We start from the raw sequence: 21,473 nt of genomic DNA, 5'->3' as shown, positions 1-21,473 counted from the left end.
AGCGAGGGACTTATGCACTGTACATTTCCCTGTCATTGAAATTTCACTTGGAATTAAATGTCTGGATCATTTTAGGACACAAAACAGAGGCGTCAATTATTTAAATGATTATTTTTTCAAAAACGATTGAATCTCCCAGAAGCATATGACATTTTCATGATGGGGATTTTCCTCCAATGAACCCTATGCCTTTTCTCAGTGTTTCTTAAACTTCTTTTTTGTTTGCTATTTAAATGATGATTCATCCGGCTCAACAAGCTGAAAGGCGCTGAAATTACAAGGGGAGCATTATTTTAGGAAGTGAAGTCCTGTTTCTTCTCCCCAGAGAGGTGGCTAGTTGGGGTCGCATGGAACCAACAGTAGCGGTACTCCCACCCACCCCCACCCCATCTCCTGCTCCAGGCCTCTTTTTTTCTTTTTCTCTCTGCTTTCTTGCTGCCGTGTGCACTTTCTTCCCTTGTCATGTAAAACTACCTCAGACTGACCTCTTAATGACCTTGAAGCCATGTACCGTGCGTTTGTATAAAGAATCACAGCATACTATCTGAATCCAAGCGTTTGAGATTTGTTCGTCAACGCTATAGCAGTCCTGTTCCAAGTGCTGCACAGTATCTGGTAACTCCTTTGACATTCACACACACACACACACACACATACACACAAATGCACGCACGCACGCATGTTGTGCATTGAGCGCTCTTAGCATTAGCGACTCAACACACTTCCAACTTAAAGAGGTGACAAGAGGACATGTAATGCTGGCACTCTCTTGACGCATTGATAGCACGCAGTCCAGCCTACTGCCTGGTGAACACGTGTGTTTACATTTACTCTCAGGCAATCCACACACACATGCTCACATGTGGGGGTAGTGTGTGTGTGTGTGTGTGTGTGTGTGTGTGTGTGTGTGTGTGTGTGTGTGTGGTGTGTGTGTGTGTGTGTGTGTGTGTGTGTGTGTGGAGTCAGTGTTGGGGCTAAGATATACACATGTGAGGGGAGGGGAACTGAAGAGTAGCTATAATTTTCCCATTAGTGTTATAAAGAAACATTCACGTACTATTAATGTAAATTATTATTAAAAAAGAAAACATTTGTGAAGCTACATATTCTTGGGGAGTGTCTGTTGTGAGGAAAAAAAAAAGATACAAGGGAGATTCAAGATCTGATAAAGTTTGAGAAAAGAGGAGGAATGCCAGAAGCGCTGTGATGAATCACATGCAGGCAACCGAGAGCAGATGAAGCATGACAGAATGTAATAAACATTCCAACTTTTCTGTTACGGGTAGAAAAAAATCCTGTTTACTTTTAATGAGCAAATAAATAAATAAATAAACAAAGTGGAGGATTAATACAAAATTATGAAAATTTACTCCTCACACAGGCGGCACGGTGGAGCAGCTGGTAAAGCATTGGCCTCACAGTTCTGAGGACCCGGGTTCGATCCAGGCCCCACCTCTGTGGAGTTTGCATATTCTTCCCATCCCTGCGTGGGTTTTCTCCGGGCACTCCGGTTTCCTCCCACATCCCCAAAACATGCAACATTAATTGGACACTCTAAATTGCCCTGTGATTGGCTGGCAACCTGTTGAGTTCAGGGTGTACCCTGCCTCCTGCCCATTGACAGTTGGGACCCTCGTGAGGATAAGTGGCAAAGAAAATGGATGGATGGATGGATGGATACTCTTCACACATGAAAACTAAATGTCCAAATATAATTTTACTACATATTTGTGTGCTATAAACACCTTTAAAAAAGGGTAAAGCAGTCAAGTAAGCAATATCAAGGTTTTTAGTATTTTTTTTAGTATTATTATTTTTTTATTATTATTATTTATTTATTTTTTATTTTAGTAATCAGAAGTGTGTCCACTTATTTCACAGATAACAAAAGGGTTGTAATGTTGCCAGGAGAATAACAAAATACTACTTACTCCTAAAGTTGTGGTATTTCTTTTGTCCAGACACAGTACTCTGTTTATTTCTGTTTAAATGCATCAGTAATCACACAAAAAAGAAAAAAATATACATGACATGTCCCTATTACACAGATAAATTATATTGTATAGATTTTTTACATTCTAATCCTACACCCAAACTTTGGATAACATTTGTTTGATGCAATGAAGGACAAGAGAGACATTTTAGTCCAACTTTAACAACAAAAATGCATCCTGGTAAATCTAAAGAGCGTATAGTAGTCATCTGTGAAAAATCCAGACTGCAGCTGGGTTCTATCAAGTCAAAGGATAGCTTCAAAAACTAATTGTGTTGTACTCATGAAATCACTTTTATTAACGTGTACGGCTACTATCTATTTTCATAAATATTTTACAAACTGGCGGCACCATGAATCTACTGGTAAAGCGTTGGCCTCACAGTGCTGAGGACCCGGGTTCGATCCTGGCCCCGCCTGTGTGGAGTTTGCATGTTTTCCCCGTGCCTGCGTGAGTTTCCTCCGGGCACTCCGGTTTCCCCCCCACATTCCAAAAACATGCAACATTAATTGAACACTCTAAATTGCCCCTAGATGTGATTGTGAGTGTGGCTGTTTGCCTCTATGTGCCATGCGATTGACTGGCAACCAGTTCAGGGTGTACCCTGCCTCCTGCCCGTTGACAGCTGGGATAGGCTCCAGCACTCCCCGCGACCCTCGTGAGGCTAAGTGACAACGAAAATGGACGGATGGAAAATGGATCTTATAAACTATACAGCACTGTCAGGACATAAGAGGGAGGATTGTTTTTAATGTGTTCACTATTTTTTTATGAATGGTCTTCATGTGTGTAGTGGAACGCCAATTTCTCCACCATCATGACGGCATGAATTGTGACTTAAAATGCAAAATGGTTAGTCAAGAAAAGGAAATTACTCTAAATGCAATCAAGCACGTCTTACCTGATACATTGCAAGTTCCCCAGTTGGAAAGAAATGTTTCGGAGCACGCTATTTTCTAAGGCTAATGGATGGATTATTTTTTTTTTTGCAGTAATCGTACAAACCAAAAAAAAAAACAATACACCACCACCACCACCTAAAAAAAAAAAAAATCTTAGTAGCTCTCACCTTTGTGGCTGGAAAAGGTAATGACAATGATAGATTTGGGAACAAAGATCAAGGGGATTGAGACATAAAATTGTGAAACGCAAGCAGACAGCTTTTGGATGTATTGCGTCGTTCACTCCAGCAGAGACTTGTTGAACCACTGCCAAGGCGCACTGAATCCATTCTGGTAGTTCGTGGTGACCCAACACCTTGCCAGGACACTTTTCATTTTGTCACTTCACTTAATAGTTTGTCTCACAGCCAAAGTTCAGGCTATTAAGCTTTCACAGTTGCTCTTAACGGCAAAGTGTCTGGTGAGATTTTACAGGGTTGCTGTGAACCACAAGAAGTTGGGGTGAAGGAGGGGGGTTGTTCCATCTTTGGCAGTGCTGACAAGGGTTTGTTTGGAACAAAAATAGAAGGATGAGCCTGTGACACCTGCGCAGACGAAACAAAATACTTTAAAACTGCCAACATTTTTTATTGCAAATGATTATCTATCCTTCCAATTTCCTATACTGATTGTCTTCTTTCGGGTCGTGGATACCTGGAGCCTATGTCAGCTGACTTGTGGTAAAAGGTTGAGTAAACCAGACAATTATATACAGTACATTGCATACACAGTGTTCATGGCAGCATTTACCCATGGCAGGGGTGTCAAACTCATTTCACATTGTGGGCCCCATACATAAAGATGTGAGTCTAGTGTGGACTAGTTTTTTTTCCTGATATCATCTTTTGGCCTGTACAAGTCCATGCTGTTGTCTTCTTCTCTGATCACATCAATGTTGTCTTCTACTCTGATCAAAACAGATCAATCCATGCGGATAATCCATGAGTTGCATCTTATTAAAGATATTTATTCTGTGTCTTTTATGCATTTTTTCACTTTTAAATTATCCTGCGGGCCTGATTGAACCTCCTAGTGGGCCGGTCCTGGCCTGCGGGTCATATGTTTGACACCCCAGCCCTATGAAGAAAAGGGTTATTACAATTCTGGCCCTTGTCATTATTGAAGTTATCTATCCATGATCAAAATAGAGCAGACTTTTCTTGATATGAATAATATAGGGCATAATGACTATTAAGGACTTTATTATATTGAAGAGAAGTGAAACTGAGTGCCAACATGAAATCGTTTCCTCCAGTGAGCTGCGCATGCTGGTCTGAAAGGATGAGTCATTCCTCACCAGACGGACATCTTAAACTTGTCTTCTTGTCTTGTTCCTGAAACGTGGTACGATCCTTTTTATTCTCGACATCATGGTAAAGTATCCTGGTCTTTTTCTTTTGACGCCACATGTTCTTTTTGTCACACATCTTCTCTAATCTCCGTACTCTTACCTATCACGCACACATTGAGTCATACCCATTAGGAAGGGGGGCTTTGTGTGCATCATCGCTGTTTAAATATATCTGGAATTTCCACCCATTGAAACATTCACACATTACAGCATGGCAGGTGATATTCAGTGGTTATATTGTGTAGTTATGGGAAGGCAAAAAGTAGTGGCAACGACCCTGAATCTAAAAATGTTTCATTTCAATCCTGTTAGGGCCAACATGTGTCCAAACAGGTTTGAAGTTAAATATCGTTCATCTGGAATCTTAAAATAATCCATTTATCGACCTCAGTGACATGCATTTTTTGGCTGCTTTGTAGCTTCTTGTGTCCAACCGTCTTGCATCTCTATAAAACGTCAGGATCAGCCGATGATTAGTGAGAAATTTAACCTTTACAGCGAGTGCGATGATGAATAGAAGTTGAAATTGCAGCCACTTGTGTATGCATTCCTGTGTCAACCTCTGCATTCTACTGATATATTTATCCTTTTCTCTGCTCATATTTGGGTGACTCATATATTAGTGGGTGTCCTGTCCCTTGAACTGCTTCCAAAATTGTTCTAAATTTTTTTCCCATTGTTTTTCTGCAGGACTTCCATTCCATTTATTTACTGTGCCCCTTCTTAACGTGTAGATTTTAGACGTTAAATGTACTTATTTTTAATCTAGGTTCTCCTTATCTTCACATATTTTTTTTCTTCAGTCTAATATGCAGATCCAACCGACAGACTAATAATATAATAGCAGGTTGTTGTGAGCTCGCATCACATTCACAAAGAAGAAAATCAGCATTAATCAGATATGGAAATGAAAAGCAAGAATGTTATTGATTTTAAAGGTTATGACACACTAACCGATTCAGAGATTGACTACATTTATAGCACATGTAGCCCTGTATTAGATGCATATTTAAACAAAATGTTTTCTCTTGATGTGTCAGTTGATGAATATTATGTGATTTCAGTACAAGCTGTGAGTTTTGACTTCTTTTTTCAGCAATTGTCATTGACAGTGGTGATATTATTTGTTGCCTTTTTTATATTCAATGGTGACTTCTTCTTTGTTTTGTGTGTCTGCAGGATTTTGACGACTTTATCTTTGCATTCTTTGCCATTGAGATGGTGATCAAGATGGTGGCTCTGGGGATTTTTGGAAAGAAATGTTACCTTGGAGACACGTGGAATCGCTTGGACTTCTTCATAGTGATAGCTGGGTAAGTTGCACACAATCGCAGGACCAGGATATCATATGCAAGAGGTGCGTACAGTCATTAACTATATTTAATCATCCATTTTCAATCACTTGTAGTCTTCAATATATATATATATATATATATATATATATATATATATATATATATCATATGATTACAGAGAGAGGGCTTGAGAGAGACAACTACTTGTCCACCAGTGACTACATATAATATTAAAACGAATAAATCCAATCACGTTTTATTAACCACTTCTAAAAATCATTTGAAGCTATCCGATGTTATTTCCACCTAGAACATACTCATTTCATTGATAAGAATGAACTTTAAATCACACAGCGAGGCATGCCTAAAATAATTAGCACTGGTGTACTTACACAAAAACACCAATAGTTTTTCAATACCTGAATTTGAACTTGCTCTGCTTTAATTCCTTTTGGCATAGCTTTCCAATAGCGTGGCTGTAACTGCTCATAACAAGATCACTTTACGTATTCATTAATAGCTGAATAATGTATTATGGAATCTTACATTTAAACAGCACATTGCATCATTCCAGTAATGGATTCAAATGGAATTGAGTGCCATTTGCTTTAGAATGTTAGCGATAAGGAAAGGCCCAACAATTCATTGCAAATAAATATGTGTCAACGCTGAAGCTCATGGACCATTAGCAAAATTAGTCTCTGCTTGTGTCCTTTAATGTGCGACTATAGGACAGCCAACATCTTTGCACGTCATTCTCTCTGGCAACATACTTGCTGCTACGCTTCATTCTCTAGGAACTGTGGGAAAATGTCACATGCAATTTATGTAAAGGTTAGCGAGTAATAATGTGTTTATCAAGGGCTTGACTGTAAACATGTCACAGGAAATTAATAGAATTCCCATTTCTGAGTCTACCCTCTGCCTGGAGTGATTAGATTGTTTGTATAATAATTTTTATTTATTTTTTTGGGGCAGTGGATACATAAACTGGATTATTAAAGTTTCACATGCAACATGTTAAGGTGTTTGCTTTGCTTAAAAATGAAGCGGGATTAAGTAAGTAAGTGAAATTATGCCGAGTTCACTTGTTAATAGTGTGTTTTCATTTGTTTGGTTGCACATTGATTTGTGTATCGGGGTCCCGATCGATGGCTGTAGTAACCGAACCTCGGTGGGTAGTGCATCTTCCCCGTGGTACATCAATCTTATTTAGCACTCGCTCCTCGATTAGAGTCCACCTGGGGAGAGAAAGCAGATGCGGGGTGGGGGAAGGGATTCTGGGGGAGTAAGAGGAGGAAGGCCAATAGATTGGCGGGGAAAGGGAATAGAAACCGAAGCATCAGCTTCATTTTACTCCTTCAATATTTAATCTGGTCTGATGTGTGAGGAGAGACACCACCGCAGCCCAAAATAGTCACCCGGGCTGTCTGTTGGTTTTGCTGTAATTTAGACAGCCCTATAGCCATTAATCTTTCATAAAAGCAGTTTGAAGTCAGATATTCCTTCATACTTCCCCTCAGCGTGAACAATATGGTTGAACAATTGCTTTGCACAAACTTGCAGGCTTATGAATATTTGTTTCATAGTGAAAAGCCTCCAAGTGAAAAACGGTTTAAAGCCTGTGCTAAATGCCTCGCCCACCATGTGAGTACACTTTAAAGAAACACCTTCAAAATAATTCACCAGAGGTTATGAAGGTGAAGACCTGCTCACTATTCTTAAACAATTGACCATGGCTGGCCAAAAGGGAAGAGCTTTTAGTGAAGAGAGAAAGGAAATTCTCGTCATTGTCATTATTTCGCTACTTCGTTGTGTCTCATTTTGTTAGTTAGATAATACCAAAACTAAAAAGTGCACCGTATGACCCTGAATGGCTGTGATATGAAAATTTACCACAATTGATGCTGTCATAATGTACTGAAGTTTCAAATGCCAGCTTAGCACCTTTCAAAAGCTTGACAGATTGAACACATCCTCCTTTGCTTTCCACATGGGGTGTCGTAGCATTATTGGAGTGCAATGAACCTGATCCCGAGTGTGTTCTTCTTTTGGCTCTTGCTTCTTTTCACTGATTTATTGATGCTGTATGGATTCGCTGCAGCCTTGTTTGGTGTATGCAGATTCTGAAGGAGACTGAGAAAGTCAAACAATGGATGAGAAAGGCTGGGAACTTGCTAGAAGTTTCATTTAATGTCATTTATTTGCAGTTATTTTGACAGAATACATGATACAGCAAAAGTGGTTGGCATATCTTTCTCAGTCCGGATGTCTGGGTTTGAATCTGTGGAGTTTTTTTTTTTTTTCTTCCCAGGTCTTCCACTTGCGTCTTATGTTAACTAAAGTTGGTGTAGATGATTGTTTGTCATCATGCCCTGTGATTGACCTTATTTAGCAGCTAAATTTTCTACTTTCTTCACAAGCCAATCGCATTCCCATTTGGTACTGAAAAAGGCCTTCAAGGATTTATATTAAAGCATTCTGCGGCCACTGTAAGTAGAATGATAGTACCCGCTTTAGCACTGCCAATCTTGTGGCACGGCTCTGTTGCAGCTACAGTATTTAGTGGTATGTCTATGTCAGGTGTGATTTTAGATTCATTCATCCTTTTTTTTTTTTTTTATATATATATATGCTGACATTCAAGCTACACTTTATTGGAAGTAGTTCAAATCAGACAAGATGCACGATTAGCATTTTCCTTCTACAATTGTTTACCTATATAATTTGATGATTGGAGAGAGTTTGTGAACAAGTCAGGATGTAGTCAAGAGGAGAGAGAGAATAAGGACACAAACAAGAATATGGCATTGATGAACAATGATGGCTGTTAAACAAAAGCATTTGCTGCACAAAAAGCCACCCACTTCCTTCACTATGTGGGCTGCACAAAGACAACGTCAGGACAGGACTGCTGGATTTTCTCTTCCTGGGCTCTCCTCCATTAGCAAGATTGTCTTCCAAGTACAAGGGGGTCATCAGATTGGCTGTAGATTATCAGTGTGATAGGTCAGTAATACACATTCACGGTATATAAAAACACACCTGTTTATTCACTCCCTAATGAAAGAATTATTTTATTCATCATTAAGGTAGAATTTTGCATGAAAAGAATATTCCATTATTAAATGTGTCTAATAAAATTGACCTGGGACTGAACTCAAATTACAAATCTCAGAGAAATCTCAGAGAAAACAACAACAACAACCAAAACAACAACATTGCAAGACATTGATGGCTTTGCTGTAATGCATTCAACTAACATGGCAATTAAAAGCACTTTGTTCTGGTTAATCATACAATAATGCAACGTGTGTAATTATGCATTGCAATCCCAGTGAGAGCTCTCAGAAAGTCACAACACCACGAAAGTTGCAGGCATTACGGGGAAAGGAGTGGGGGGGTCAGCAGGACATGAATTGAAGGCATTTGTTGTCTTAGCAAATGTTGCTACTTATTATCACATTGATGAAGTTGAAGAATAGCAGATCAGTGCTGGTCTCCACTGGTTCACGGTCAAGACCAAGACTTTGGGGAGTAGCAAAGGAAATAGATTTATATGGCGCATTTCATACACAAAGTAATTCAAAGTGTTTTACATCATGAAGACCAAGACCTTCAAAAAATGGTCTCGAAACTAAGACCGGTCTTGAGTGTAACAGGAGTAACACGAGCGATCCTTGGTTTACAAGGTAATTTAGATCCTACATCGGTGAAGTATACAGAATGGCAATATCACCAAATAAGTGGTACAAGTTCCCTGCGCAATACCTCTCAGGAATTAAAATACTTCTAGCCATGACATTGGCTAGCGACCAGTTCAGGGTGTACCTCGCCTCCTGCCCGATGATAGCTGGGATAGGCTCCAGCACTCCTGCGACCCTTGTGAGGATAAGAGGCTATGAAAACGGATGTATGGATAAAATACTCCTTCAATTAACACTCACCGCATGTTAGTTCTGCAATAAGCTACTGTATATTACTACTCACCCACTTCAAGTTACAGTCAACACCTTTGTCCTCTCATTCCAACCTCAAATAGTCAAATATAAAACAATGTTGTTAGAAAAGGAGAGTCGTTCACTATAATGGCGGATAATATGAGCAGATAAACGCTGGAGTGGGTTGCTCGTGGAAAGTGTTACTGATGAGAGGCATTCAATCAGATTCAGCATGAAAACACTCCATCTGTCTTTTCACTGGGGCTCTTCATTTTTACACTTTTGCTAAGTGACAAGACATACATTTACTTTCAGATTATTATTATTACGATTTTTAACATTTATGCATTGACCGGCACTAAATGTGCTGGTGAGTGGGCAGCAGGGTGCCCTAGTGGTTAACACATCTGCCTCACAGTTCTGAGGTTTGTGTGGGTGTTTTCAGGGTATTCCCACTTCCTTACATGTTCCAAAAACATGCAGTTTTTTAATTGTCCACAAGTGTGAATGTGATTGTTTACTTGCCTGTACGTTCTCTGTGATTGGCTCACAACCAGTTTTGGGTGGCCCGTTGACCAAAGTCAGATGGGATCGGCTCAGAGAATTGCAATCTGTTGAGGACAAGCACTAAATGCAATGGATAGATGAACAAATTTCGCACAGTAATGTATGACACAATAATTGCTTTCCCTTTAAAATAATGACAAAGAAATTACCATCATTTACCTTTCGTTTGGTGATGCATGTCTAGTCTGACGGATTGGCTGTCAGTCATGTGGAGGTGAATAAGATGCAAACATTATGGAGGAGAGCCACTTGCAATTAATCCAACAGCAATGACTGTTTGAATAGAAAGGAGAAACACCTCTGAACTAATACCACACGAACAAATGTTTTTACTGAATACAATGTAGCAATCAGTTTAAATTCATATGACATATAACATGAATCGGTTCCAGGGTCAAATTGTTGCCTATGTAAAAAAACATATTTACAGTATACATGAATATTGTAAATGCAAATGTTATGGTATACAAGTGTAAAAAAAATGTTCATCACTGTAGAATAAAACTGAATAAAATTCCTCATCCAGTTGATGCCTGCAGAATGTGAAGCATTTAAAAAGAGAGGGAAGACATTAACATCCAACTTTAGCTGTTATTGCTCTTGGTGTGAAAAGAAGTGAAGCGCTGTAAATTAACCAAAGGAAAATGTAAAATAAAACTCACTGACACTTGACGACTGATAATGAGAACTTTCTATCAGGGTGTTAAAGAGAAATTCCAATGGTTTGGATTAACAATGTATCCAATAGGTCATGTCATATGTACTGTACCTTGACAATGTGATGTTAATCCTCTCCCATTTAATGGTGTTTTGAGAAGAAGATTTTTATCGGCAACTACGAATCTTCGTGGGCGCCGCCATTTTGGCGAGTCACGTGACCTACGTGCATGGATGTTACGTAATAGGCGCGCAAACAGAGAAATCCTCGCCGGTTTGTAGCGTCTTCACATGCGTTACCACCACGATTGGACACGGTAAAATGCCTTACTGTATAGCTAAATTTTGCCATAATTCGGATAGAAATAATCCGCGAAATGTCCGGTGGCATGTTCTGCCCAGTAAGAAAAAGAATCATTTAAGGACCGTAAACCAGAGTGCCTGGAGAAAACCTATGCACGCACGGGGAGAACATGCAAACTCCACAATTCTGCACAGACAAACAAACACAAATACCCCCCCCCAAAAAAAAAAAAAAAACATCCACAGAAATCAAACCCGGGTCCTCAGAACTGTAAGACCAATGCTTTACCAACTGACCTACCGGGCCGCGGTTGTGGGGGCAGTATTAACTTCCACCAAGCCAAAGTTTATTTCATTATCACTTGGACCCCGGCACCCTGTTGGATAAAACAATCTTTTCCACAATATAAGGCCTACCTTTCACTGATCGGTTCTACCATCCTTCATGGGCACGAGTACTGCCCTCAGTGCAGTCCTCCGCTGGCTCGCCTAAACGCACTCCAAAATCATTTGTATGGATGAATGGTGTGTCCCATGCGTCGCCCGTCTCGCGTTCTTCATCAGATGAGGATACATCCGAAAAATCCGCGCTGTCCATGATTGTGAAGTAATGTAACCGAGCCTTTGTTTACGCACCTAATGTCCTGCGTGTCGGCCAAGTAGTCAGACTCGGCGTCATTCCTGTCCGAAGAACCATCCGAAAATTCTACATTATTTACAGCCACAGGTTCAAATCTGTATGGAAGTATTCCTCCGTCTTCCCGATCAACCAATACTGCTATTTCTTCATCAGATGAGGTTAAATCTGAGAAATCAGCGCTGGCCATAATTGTTTCCCAATGTAAGCGAGCCTTTGTTGCCACGCCTATTACGTCACATCTGCGCATGTAGGTCATGTGACTCACCAAAACGGCGGCATCCATGAAAATTCATAAATGCCGATAAAAATCTTCTAAAAAAAACATTAAATGAGAGAGGATCAACATGAAATTGTCAAGGTACAGTACATATGACATGACCTATTGGATAAATTGTTAATCCAAACCACCGGAATTCCCCTTTAAGTACTAATGTACAGCATGACATCAGGAATAATGTAATTTTGAGCCACTTTACAGTAATATTTTTTCCCCCAAAAACAGCTGAATTCAGTTTGGATTTTTCTTTCCACGCCTCAGTGCTTTTCCACAGATGGACTCTAAATACCCTTTCCGATACTCTGGCAAAGACAAATTAAGTGCAGTGAGTTTGCTCACCAACAAAGGAATGGTCAGAAAACAAAAGAAACCAACGCTTAAATGCAAAATGAAATCATCAGTTATGACATCATGTCTTGAAATAAACATTTGTGTGATCTTAGTGTGCAGCTACACTATCCTCAAAAAACATCTGATGCGTTAATCCATAGCAGCCACACGAAAAGATTAGCTTTTGTTTTGTCATCGTTTTGACAAGATCAACAGCTTTCACAAGTTATGACTTGAACATAGACAGTGGTTTGGCAACATTTTAGGGACTCTATGACGATATGGGGTTAATTTGTATGTTTACTGAACTGTTATTGTATCCATTTAGATGCTTTGAGAGCATTTGACATACAGTACTTGAGTAATTTATACTGAACAGAAATATAAACACACCACTCTTGTTTTTCATGAGCTGAGCTCAAAGATTTTTTTACTTTTGTTCCTTACACAAAAGGCTTTGTTCAATTACGATTCAAAAATCTAAATCTGAGTTACTGAGCTCTTCTACTTCATCTGTCTCGTACTTGTAGCATGTCAACTTGCTGATTAGACGGCATGCTTTTTGCACAGGTGTGCCTTAGATCGCCCATGATACTGGCCACTCTAAAATGTGCAGTTTTACCAGACAGTACCGTAAATGTTGAAAGTTTCGAGGGAGTGAGCATTTGGCATACGAACTGCAGGAATGTTCACCAGAGCTGTTACCAATGAACTGATCGTTCGCTCTCTGCCATAAGTCATGGTGCATGTGTTTTTGAGTGTGAGTTAAAACTAGATGGACAAGATAAATAAAAACAGACAGACAAGTGATGTTAAGCTTGAACTGTGAGACACTTTTGGTCTGCACTTTGTCTATTATCTTTGTGTGTGGTTACTTTTATTAAGTGTGTCCCAGCCCTTGTTTTCTTTGTTTTATCGGAAGTGTGTCATGAACCATATAACATTAATACGTGTTCACGCTCTACAGCCTACATATTCAGCTGCGCTCCTCTCAAAAAGTAATGGAACGGTGAGGCTTCCTTTTTTGTTGTTGTTGTAGTGCGCATCTAATGCACAACTGAATTAACATGGTGATAGAAAGTTTCTCCTTTCAGTCTTCTCTTTAACTGGTAAAATGTATGCTCTATAGGGTTTAAGTCTGTTGTTTCACTTTTACTGTAAATCTTTTACTTATTGCCCTCAGTGAATTTGCCGCATGATAACGGCTCATCAGTTTAGTTTATTCTTTCTCTGAATTGGCAGTCAAAATTTTTCTGCAGACTTCTGAGTTCATTTTAGTGCTGTCATCATGTGTTACATCAATGAAGATTAATGAGCATGTCCCGGAATAATTAATGCAAGCCCAAGTTGTGACATTAACTCCACTGAATTTCACAGATGAGCCTGTAGCTTTTGAATCATAAACAGACCCTTTCCTTCCATCATTTTGGTCAATGTTAATTGTGTGATCAGTCTATAAAATGTAACTTTTGAAGCTCCCTTTTTGGCATATTTACATCTTTTAGCGTAACAAAATTTTGTTCGTAGTCTTTCCTAAACAGAACTCCTTCCCCATGGAGGTTGTTGTTCGAGTCACTAACAGTTTTACTGCTCTCAAAATGATTCTGTCATCAACTGCTTTTGTTTTCTTTGGTCTTCCCATTCAATACTTGGCGTGTCAGTGTTTTTTTTTTTAAATCCCTTCTTCACGACATTCCAAATGCTTGTACATATTGTGGCCAGAGTTTGTGGAATGGCCCAGAATGACTTTTGATTTCCTTTCAATTTGATTTCATCCTGACAATTTGTTGTTTCTCACTTATCAACAGCTCTGTGTATTTGTTTGTTACATCTCTAACTATTATAAAAGTAATATAACAGGCACTATGTAAATCAAAGTCCGAGCATATACAACCGTCGATATATGGTGTTAGGATAATCAATGAGAGCGGACATTACTGGACACCAAAATACACAAAGGTAGAAGCAAAAAGTGCTAAGTTATGAATCAGATCCAGCTACCCTTTAATTTACTGATAATAAAGTATGGATCTTCATCTTCAATTGATATTTTCCTGCAGACCAGTACAGTAAAAGGAATTAAGGAATTGTCCTCACAGTAAAAATACTTTTGGAGAACAGTTTACTGTATTAACATGTGCGTGTATGCTTGGAGGCCTCATGTTTTCCAGCACCTTTCATCGCATGATTTATTTGCATCTCATTACATTGTCCTGAGTTTGTCCTTGCAATGATCTCCCCACATTAAGCAGCGTGCATAAGTAACCAATTAGTATGAATGACAAGATGCAAAACCTTGTCTTTTACCCTCAACCTCAACTGTGAGGAACTGCTTCTTTGACTGAAGTTGGGAGTCTTCCACACGCAAACTCATTTTTGTGTCAGCCTTGTCGGCCCCTCCTCATCGCACTCGCCTTCATCAGTATGATAAACATGATCAGTGCACAACTTTCGTTTCTTTAGCACACAAAGGAAGAGTTTTAATTAAGCGCACCAAACATCATCTGGGTGTACCTACTGGGGTAGACTATTTTTTTTGAAAATGAGTAAGTAATTCATCGTATAATTCTAATGTTTGTTTAGTAATGTTTATTATGGATATTTTCTTCAGGTTCGAGACTTTGTTTTTGACTTTAAGGTGTAATTCTATTTTAGAACTGCCAATCGATCTGCTAGACATGCTAAAATTGACCTGTTTTGAACTAGTGTTGATGTTCACTGTTTACCTTCCCTGCCTGTGCTCTCTTGGCATTGGGCAATGATATCTGTATGTAAGTGTAATGCATCATGAAGGGTTTGAAGGAGGACACATTCATTATTTCAAGACGGGTGTTTCTAGTGCACACACCCACACACACATGCACATGCACACATGCAGCTTGCATGTGTTGTACACTTGTGGACAGATAAACATGGAGTGTGTGCGAGGAGGGAATTCCTTCGCTCGCACACCCCTTGTAGCTGCACATGTGCTCCACATATGCTCCTAACTGCAAGAAGAGACAATGACAGTCTGATTAAGACACATACACACACAAAATATTCCCCAGCGTTCATGAGCTCGGTCCTTCGTCTCAACACCTCCTGCGAGCCTTTAAAGAGCTGCTGCAAAGACTGTTTGGAATCTCCAAGTTCTTAGCCAGACTCATCTCAGGTTGCTCTTTTGCCTGGTGTTGATGCCACATTTCTTCTCTCCTCTATCGACGACCCCGTTGGGACATGGGCAAGCAAACCTCTGCGTCTGAAGGCTCATTTTGGAAGCGTGCGTGTGAATGTGTGCGTGTTCATCAGGCCCTCAAACATTGCGTGTGTGCTGCGCTCCATATACAAGCGCAAACACATGCACTGCTGTCGCGCTCCATTGAGCTTCGGAATCAAAGGGTATTTTTTGCCAGAACACATGCATTGCATTTGTCTCCAAACGCAAGAATGTAGATACGATTTGGCTCATTAGGTCATCAATTACTATCAGCCCTGTAATAGTGGGAGAGTATTTTGTATGTGTAACTTATTCAGTACATCGTTGTTTAAATAACATCTCAATTATGTCCTGTCAGTGACTTTTAGTGGCTGACTGGTTAGATTGTCCTACCCACAGTTCATAAGCTGTGGCTTCAAATCTGAACTCTGGCATTCATGTACGGTGAAGAAAATAATTATTTGAACACCCTGCTATATTGCAAGTTCTCCCACTTGGAAATCATGGAGGGGTCTGAAATTGTTATCATAGGTGCATGTCCACTGTGAGAGAAATAATCTAAAACGAACATTTCAGAAATCACAACGTATGATTTTTTTTCAACAATTTATTTGTGTGATACAGCTGCAAATAAGTATTTGACCACCTGAGAAAACCAATGTTTATTTGGTACAGTAGTCTTTGTTTGCAATTACAGAGGTCAAACATTTCCTGTCGTAGTTCACCAGGTATGCACACTCTGCAGGAGGTATTTTGGCCCCCTCTTCCACACAGATCTTCTTTAGATCAGACAGGTTTCTGGGCTGTCGCTGAGAAACACGGAGTTTCAGCTTCCTCCAAAGATTTTCTATTGGCTTTAGGTCCGGAGACTGGCTAGGCCACGCCAGAACCTTGATATGCTTCTTACGGAGCCACTCTTTGGTTTTCCTGGTTGTGTGCTTAGGGCCATTGTCATGTCGAAAGACCCAGCCACAACCCATCTTGAATGCTCTGACTGAGAGAAAGAGTTTATTCCCCAAAATCTCACAATACATGGCCGCGGTCATCCTCTCCTTAATACAGTGCAGTTGTCATGTCCCATGTGCGGGAAAAACACCCCCAAAACATGTTGCTACCACCCCCATGCTTCAAATTAGGGGTGGTGCTCTTGGGATGGACCTCATCATTCGTCTTCCTCCAAACACGGTATGTGGAATTATGAGCAAAAAGTGCCATTTTGGTCTCATCTGACCACAAAATGTTCTTCCATGACTCCTCTGTATCATCCAAATGGTCATTGACAAACTTGAGATAAGCCTTGACACGTGCTGGTTTAAGTAGGGGAACCTTCGTGCCATGCATGATTTCAAACCATGACGTCTTAGTTGATCATTGAGACCCCACGAGGTGATATCTTGCATGGGGCTCCACTCCGATTGAGATTGATCGTCATGGTTAGCTTCTTCTAATGATTGCTCCAACAGTGGACCTTTTTTCACCAAGCTGCTTGGCAATTTCTCCAGAGCCGTTTCCACCCGTGTGGAGTTGTACAATTTTGTCTCTGAGTGTCTTTGGACAGTTCTTTGATATTGGCCATGTTACAAGTTTGAGTCTTACTGATTGTATGGGGTGGACAGGTGTCTTTATGCAGCTAACAACCTCACATGGGTTCATCTGATTCAGGATAATACATGGAGTGGAGGTGGACTTTTAAAGGCGGACTAACAGGTCTTTGAGGGTCAGAATTCTAGCTGATAGACACGTGTTCAAATACTTATTTGCAGCTGTATCAAACAAATAGATCATTAAAACATCATACATTGTTATTTCTGGATTTTTCTTTTTAAATTATCTCGCTCACAGTGGACATGCACCTAGGATGAAAATTTCAGACCCCTCCATGATTTCAAAGTGGGAGGACTGGCAATATAGCAGGGTGTTCAATTACTTATTTTCTTCACTGTATGAGGTTTCCATGTTCACACTGTGGTTGTTTATTCCTCCAACATTTGGAAAAACATGCAAGTTAAGGCTTTTACTTGTCCTTGTGTGAGTGTAAATATTTATTTGTACACAGGATGTGCCCTGCCCAAAGTTAACCAAAAACAAAACCAGACACAAAATGGTCATGAAAATCATGAAATATGTTTAATGGTATGAAATATTTGAACGTACTGTATTTTGTATTTGTATGCAATGCTGAGAAGCTGTAAAGTGAATCCAAATTTCTCTGTCAAATTGTATCATATCAGTTTGTATATTTGTAGCTCTTATGTTTTTATCACTATGTACAGCAAGATTACATTTTTTTTCTAATTGATTTGTAAGATGAGTTGACTATACTTGAATTGATCATCAGCCCGGTGAGCTAAAATTCCAATAGAGTCATCTTCATGTATTTCATTGTAATTCTTAATTTCTTATTTTCTCTACATGTCGCAGGATGTTGGAGTATTCCCTCAACCTGCAGAATGTCAGCTTTTCAGCAGTGAGGACAGTCCGAGTGCTGAGGCCACTGAGGGCCATCAACAGAGTGCCAAGTAAGTGTCGGTGAAGAGGAACAAATCAATAAAATGACATCTACTCACAAATGTTGAAAATGAAGGAACATTGGTGCAATATTGGACAGTGCAAGTGGGAACAAAATAATGGCGGCTCCAGAATTCAAAGAAACCTTTTAAAAATCACCTCTTGAAATCCGTCCATTCATTCATTCTATACCACTTATGCCTTTATTTGCACGCACAAACTAATGTTCACGGAAACTCTAGAGTGAAAATTGGCATAATGTTTACGTTCAAGCGTTTGTCCTATCTCTTAGCTAGCCATATAACGTTATGTTACCTGCTTGCTTGCACGGTATTAAAAGCGCTTGAACTTTACCTCAACCTCTTCTTGAAAAATGGACAATGGTACATATATAAATTACATTTTATTTAATTAATTAAGAAATGTATTTATTTATTTACAACACAACACATGACCACAATCATTTTTATTATTACTGTCACGGTAACGTTGTATTCAGTAGTGTTGACACAAGATTTGATTTGACAAGATGTAGCATAATGATCGTAAAAGACGGGATATGGTGACGTTGTAGTATACGTCGCGTAGTGTTGCCAGTGTCTGAGTGAGATTTATCTATGCATGACCCTGTTTAGGGTCAAGTAGGAGTGTAATCGAGCTGACTTCAAGTGAGAACAAAACTACGCCTTGGTCTGGTTGCCAGTCCACTCTTAATTAAAATAGCGTATTATCTATTACTTACCCATATTTTGATGTTTGATAGTGTCTGTTGTTTTGTGGCTGTTTTATATATATATATATATATATATATATATATATATATATATATATATATACTCTCACCACGCTTTTTCAAGGCCATCATAGTTGTTCTTTGCCACTCATTAGGGAACCCAAACATCCAAACACCCCATGCGGACTTGCTCACTTGGCATCAAGCCATTTCTCATCCTGATGACTGGGCCAATTACAGATATATCATTAACACATGGTTGCATCTGGGTATCCCTGCAGGGTCAAATGTGAGTTTGAATGGATCACCTGTGTATATTTGCTGTGGCTATCTATCTAGCTTCTGTCCTGCTTTCATCCCTTTAGCTGTCTAATCGAGGCTGCCGGAGCAGCTTCCATCATAAATTGCAGTGGAGATGTTAGTTATACTCCAGCTATTTTGAGACACACTTACCCAATTTTAAAACACAGGCACTTTAGGTGCTGAATGAATTCATTTCCGTTCATGTTAGACAAGATTTATTGTGCTGACACTGGCAGCTTTTACTGAGTGCTTGTCTGTCTTATGAAAACCACGAAAAAGGATGACAGAACACTGCCCTTTTTTGCCATTTTTAGATTTCAGTTTCAAAAGATTCTCAATTGTGTTTGTGAACTGGCATTAAATCACATGTTTTAAACAGATTGATCACTTAGGAAAGAAGCGCATGCTCATCACTAACTTTAAATTTGCACAAATTAATTGAGGTGAAGCGTACAAGTGAAGGAATCTTTTCGACTTGAGAATGCAACCACTAAAGTAGAATGCAGATATTTGACCAAGACTTTGTGGGAAGTTGCACAAAACCTCAAATTACCATGCATGACATCATGTCAGATGCCACCATACCTAAAAAAAAAAAAAAACAAAAAAAAAAACGCAATTGAACAAACGTGAAATAGTTGACTCCCTACCTACAAACTGTCTCTCTTTCATTATATTTTCAAGGCGAAGCGAATGCAAATCTAAAAAGTAAAATCCCACAGTGACTCAATCTATCGAGCATTTACCATACTTGCCATGTTCAGTGATTCCAGGAAACCCTTTGGTTGTTGTTGTGAGGTGTCTCTGTAAATAAAATAAAAAGGCTTCATAAATGCCATCAAAAGAAATGACATGTAATAATCAATGTTAGATGAGTAGAAAATAAATGCACAATGCAGTAGCTGCATCTTCATAGGCTAATATACTATGTCGAGACATGCCAGATATATTGGATACGGGCTGATGTTAAATGTCTGGAGGTAAAACTGTCATATGACAGATGACTAAAGTTACTCACTTGACAGAGCTACTCACCACCACAGCTGATAAAAAACTATTAGTGTGCATTTACAGGTCAGCCATGTCCTTTTACAGTCCATGTACAAGTATCTGCTGGAATATATTTTTTAATTGATTTCAGTAGATCCTAAACCTCCTTTACCTCATTTATGTAAAATTATTGCACTCAAATGATATAAACACAAAACACAATGGGCCCAGTCACAAAAACTTTTACAAATAAATTGGCTCAATAAATCCTACTTACACTACTTTATATGTGACATGGTTGAGGAACATACATTAATTCAGTACGTCTCTTCGGACGTTAGGTTTTTCAAGGCTATGCAGGGAAATAAGTGGTTGCCTGCTAGAAGGCAGGATGCTCACTTTCCAGTCATGATAATTTTTGTTTTAATATACCATTAGTTTTCCACTGGCAGCACAGTGGCACAACTTTTTAGAGCATTGGCCTCACAGTTCTGAGGTCCCGGGTTCAATCCCCAGCCCGCCTGTGTAGTTTGCATATTCTTCCCGTGCCTGGGTTTTCTTCGGACACCCTGGTTTCCTCCCACATCCCAAAAAGATGCAACACTAATTGGAGACTCTAAATTATGAGTGCGACTGTTGTCTGCCTCTATGCGCCCTGCGATTGGCTGGCGACCTGTTCTGGGTGTAACCCGCCTCCTGCCCGATGACAGCTGGATTAGGCTCCAGCACTCCCGTGACACTCATGAGGATAAGTGACTCAGAAAGTTGATGGATAGAAGATGGATGGTTTTCCACAAGTGTTTTTTCATGGAAATATTTAGCATAAGCATAGGCTACTGACAGATTATGTACAAATTTAGGATACATTGCCACTTCAGGTAAACGGAGAGGGCATTGTTCCGTGTTATTGTTAATCAACAATTGAGTAATGTTATTGTTTTTTCCAAAAAGATTTTTTACTTCAAGCATTTTGACACATCTGCAAAAGCACTATTTGTGTTAATTAATTGACGGAATTGTCTTAAGTGGATTGAGCAATTTTGGGGCATTTCCTGAAATGCATTCTATGATCTTCTTCTTTTCCTTTCGGCTTGTCCCGTTAGGGGTCGCCACAGCATGTCATCTTTTGCCATCTTAGCCTATCTCCTGCATCTTCCTCTCTAACCCCAACTGCCCTCATGTCTTCCCTCACCACATCCATAAACCTTCTCTTTGGTCTTCCTCTCACTCTTTTGCCTGGGAGCTCCATCCTCAGCATCCTTCTACCAATATACTCACTCTCTCGCCTCTGAACATGTCCAAACCATCGAAGTCTGCTCTCTCGAATCTTGTCTCCAAAACATCCAGCTTTGGCTGTCCCTCGAATGAGCTCATTTCTAATCCTATCCAACCTGGTCACTCCGAGCGAGAACCTCAACATCTTCATTTCTGCCACCTCCAGTTC

The 21,473-nt window shown here is 39.7% G+C and overlaps 1 protein-coding gene across 1 annotated transcript in view; it reads left to right on the top strand.

The window, feature by feature from the left end:
* Nucleotides 1-21,473, top strand: part of cacna1g (calcium channel, voltage-dependent, T type, alpha 1G subunit) — a 119,478-nt gene that overhangs the window by 6,832 nt on the left and 91,173 nt on the right. Inside the window, exons 2-3 of the mRNA XM_061810720.1 lie at nucleotides 5,466-5,599; nucleotides 17,917-18,014. Of these exons, the coding sequence (XP_061666704.1) occupies nucleotides 5,466-5,599; nucleotides 17,917-18,014 (232 nt within the window). The remainder of the gene's footprint in view (nucleotides 1-5,465; nucleotides 5,600-17,916; nucleotides 18,015-21,473) is intronic.

Source organism: Syngnathoides biaculeatus, chromosome 22, assembly GCF_019802595.1.
Source record: "Syngnathoides biaculeatus isolate LvHL_M chromosome 22, ASM1980259v1, whole genome shotgun sequence".
Lineage (NCBI taxonomy): Eukaryota > Metazoa > Chordata > Actinopteri > Syngnathiformes > Syngnathidae > Syngnathoides > Syngnathoides biaculeatus.
The sequence above is the reverse complement of the archived record's forward strand: the minus strand, read 5'-3'. Positions and strand labels throughout refer to the sequence as shown.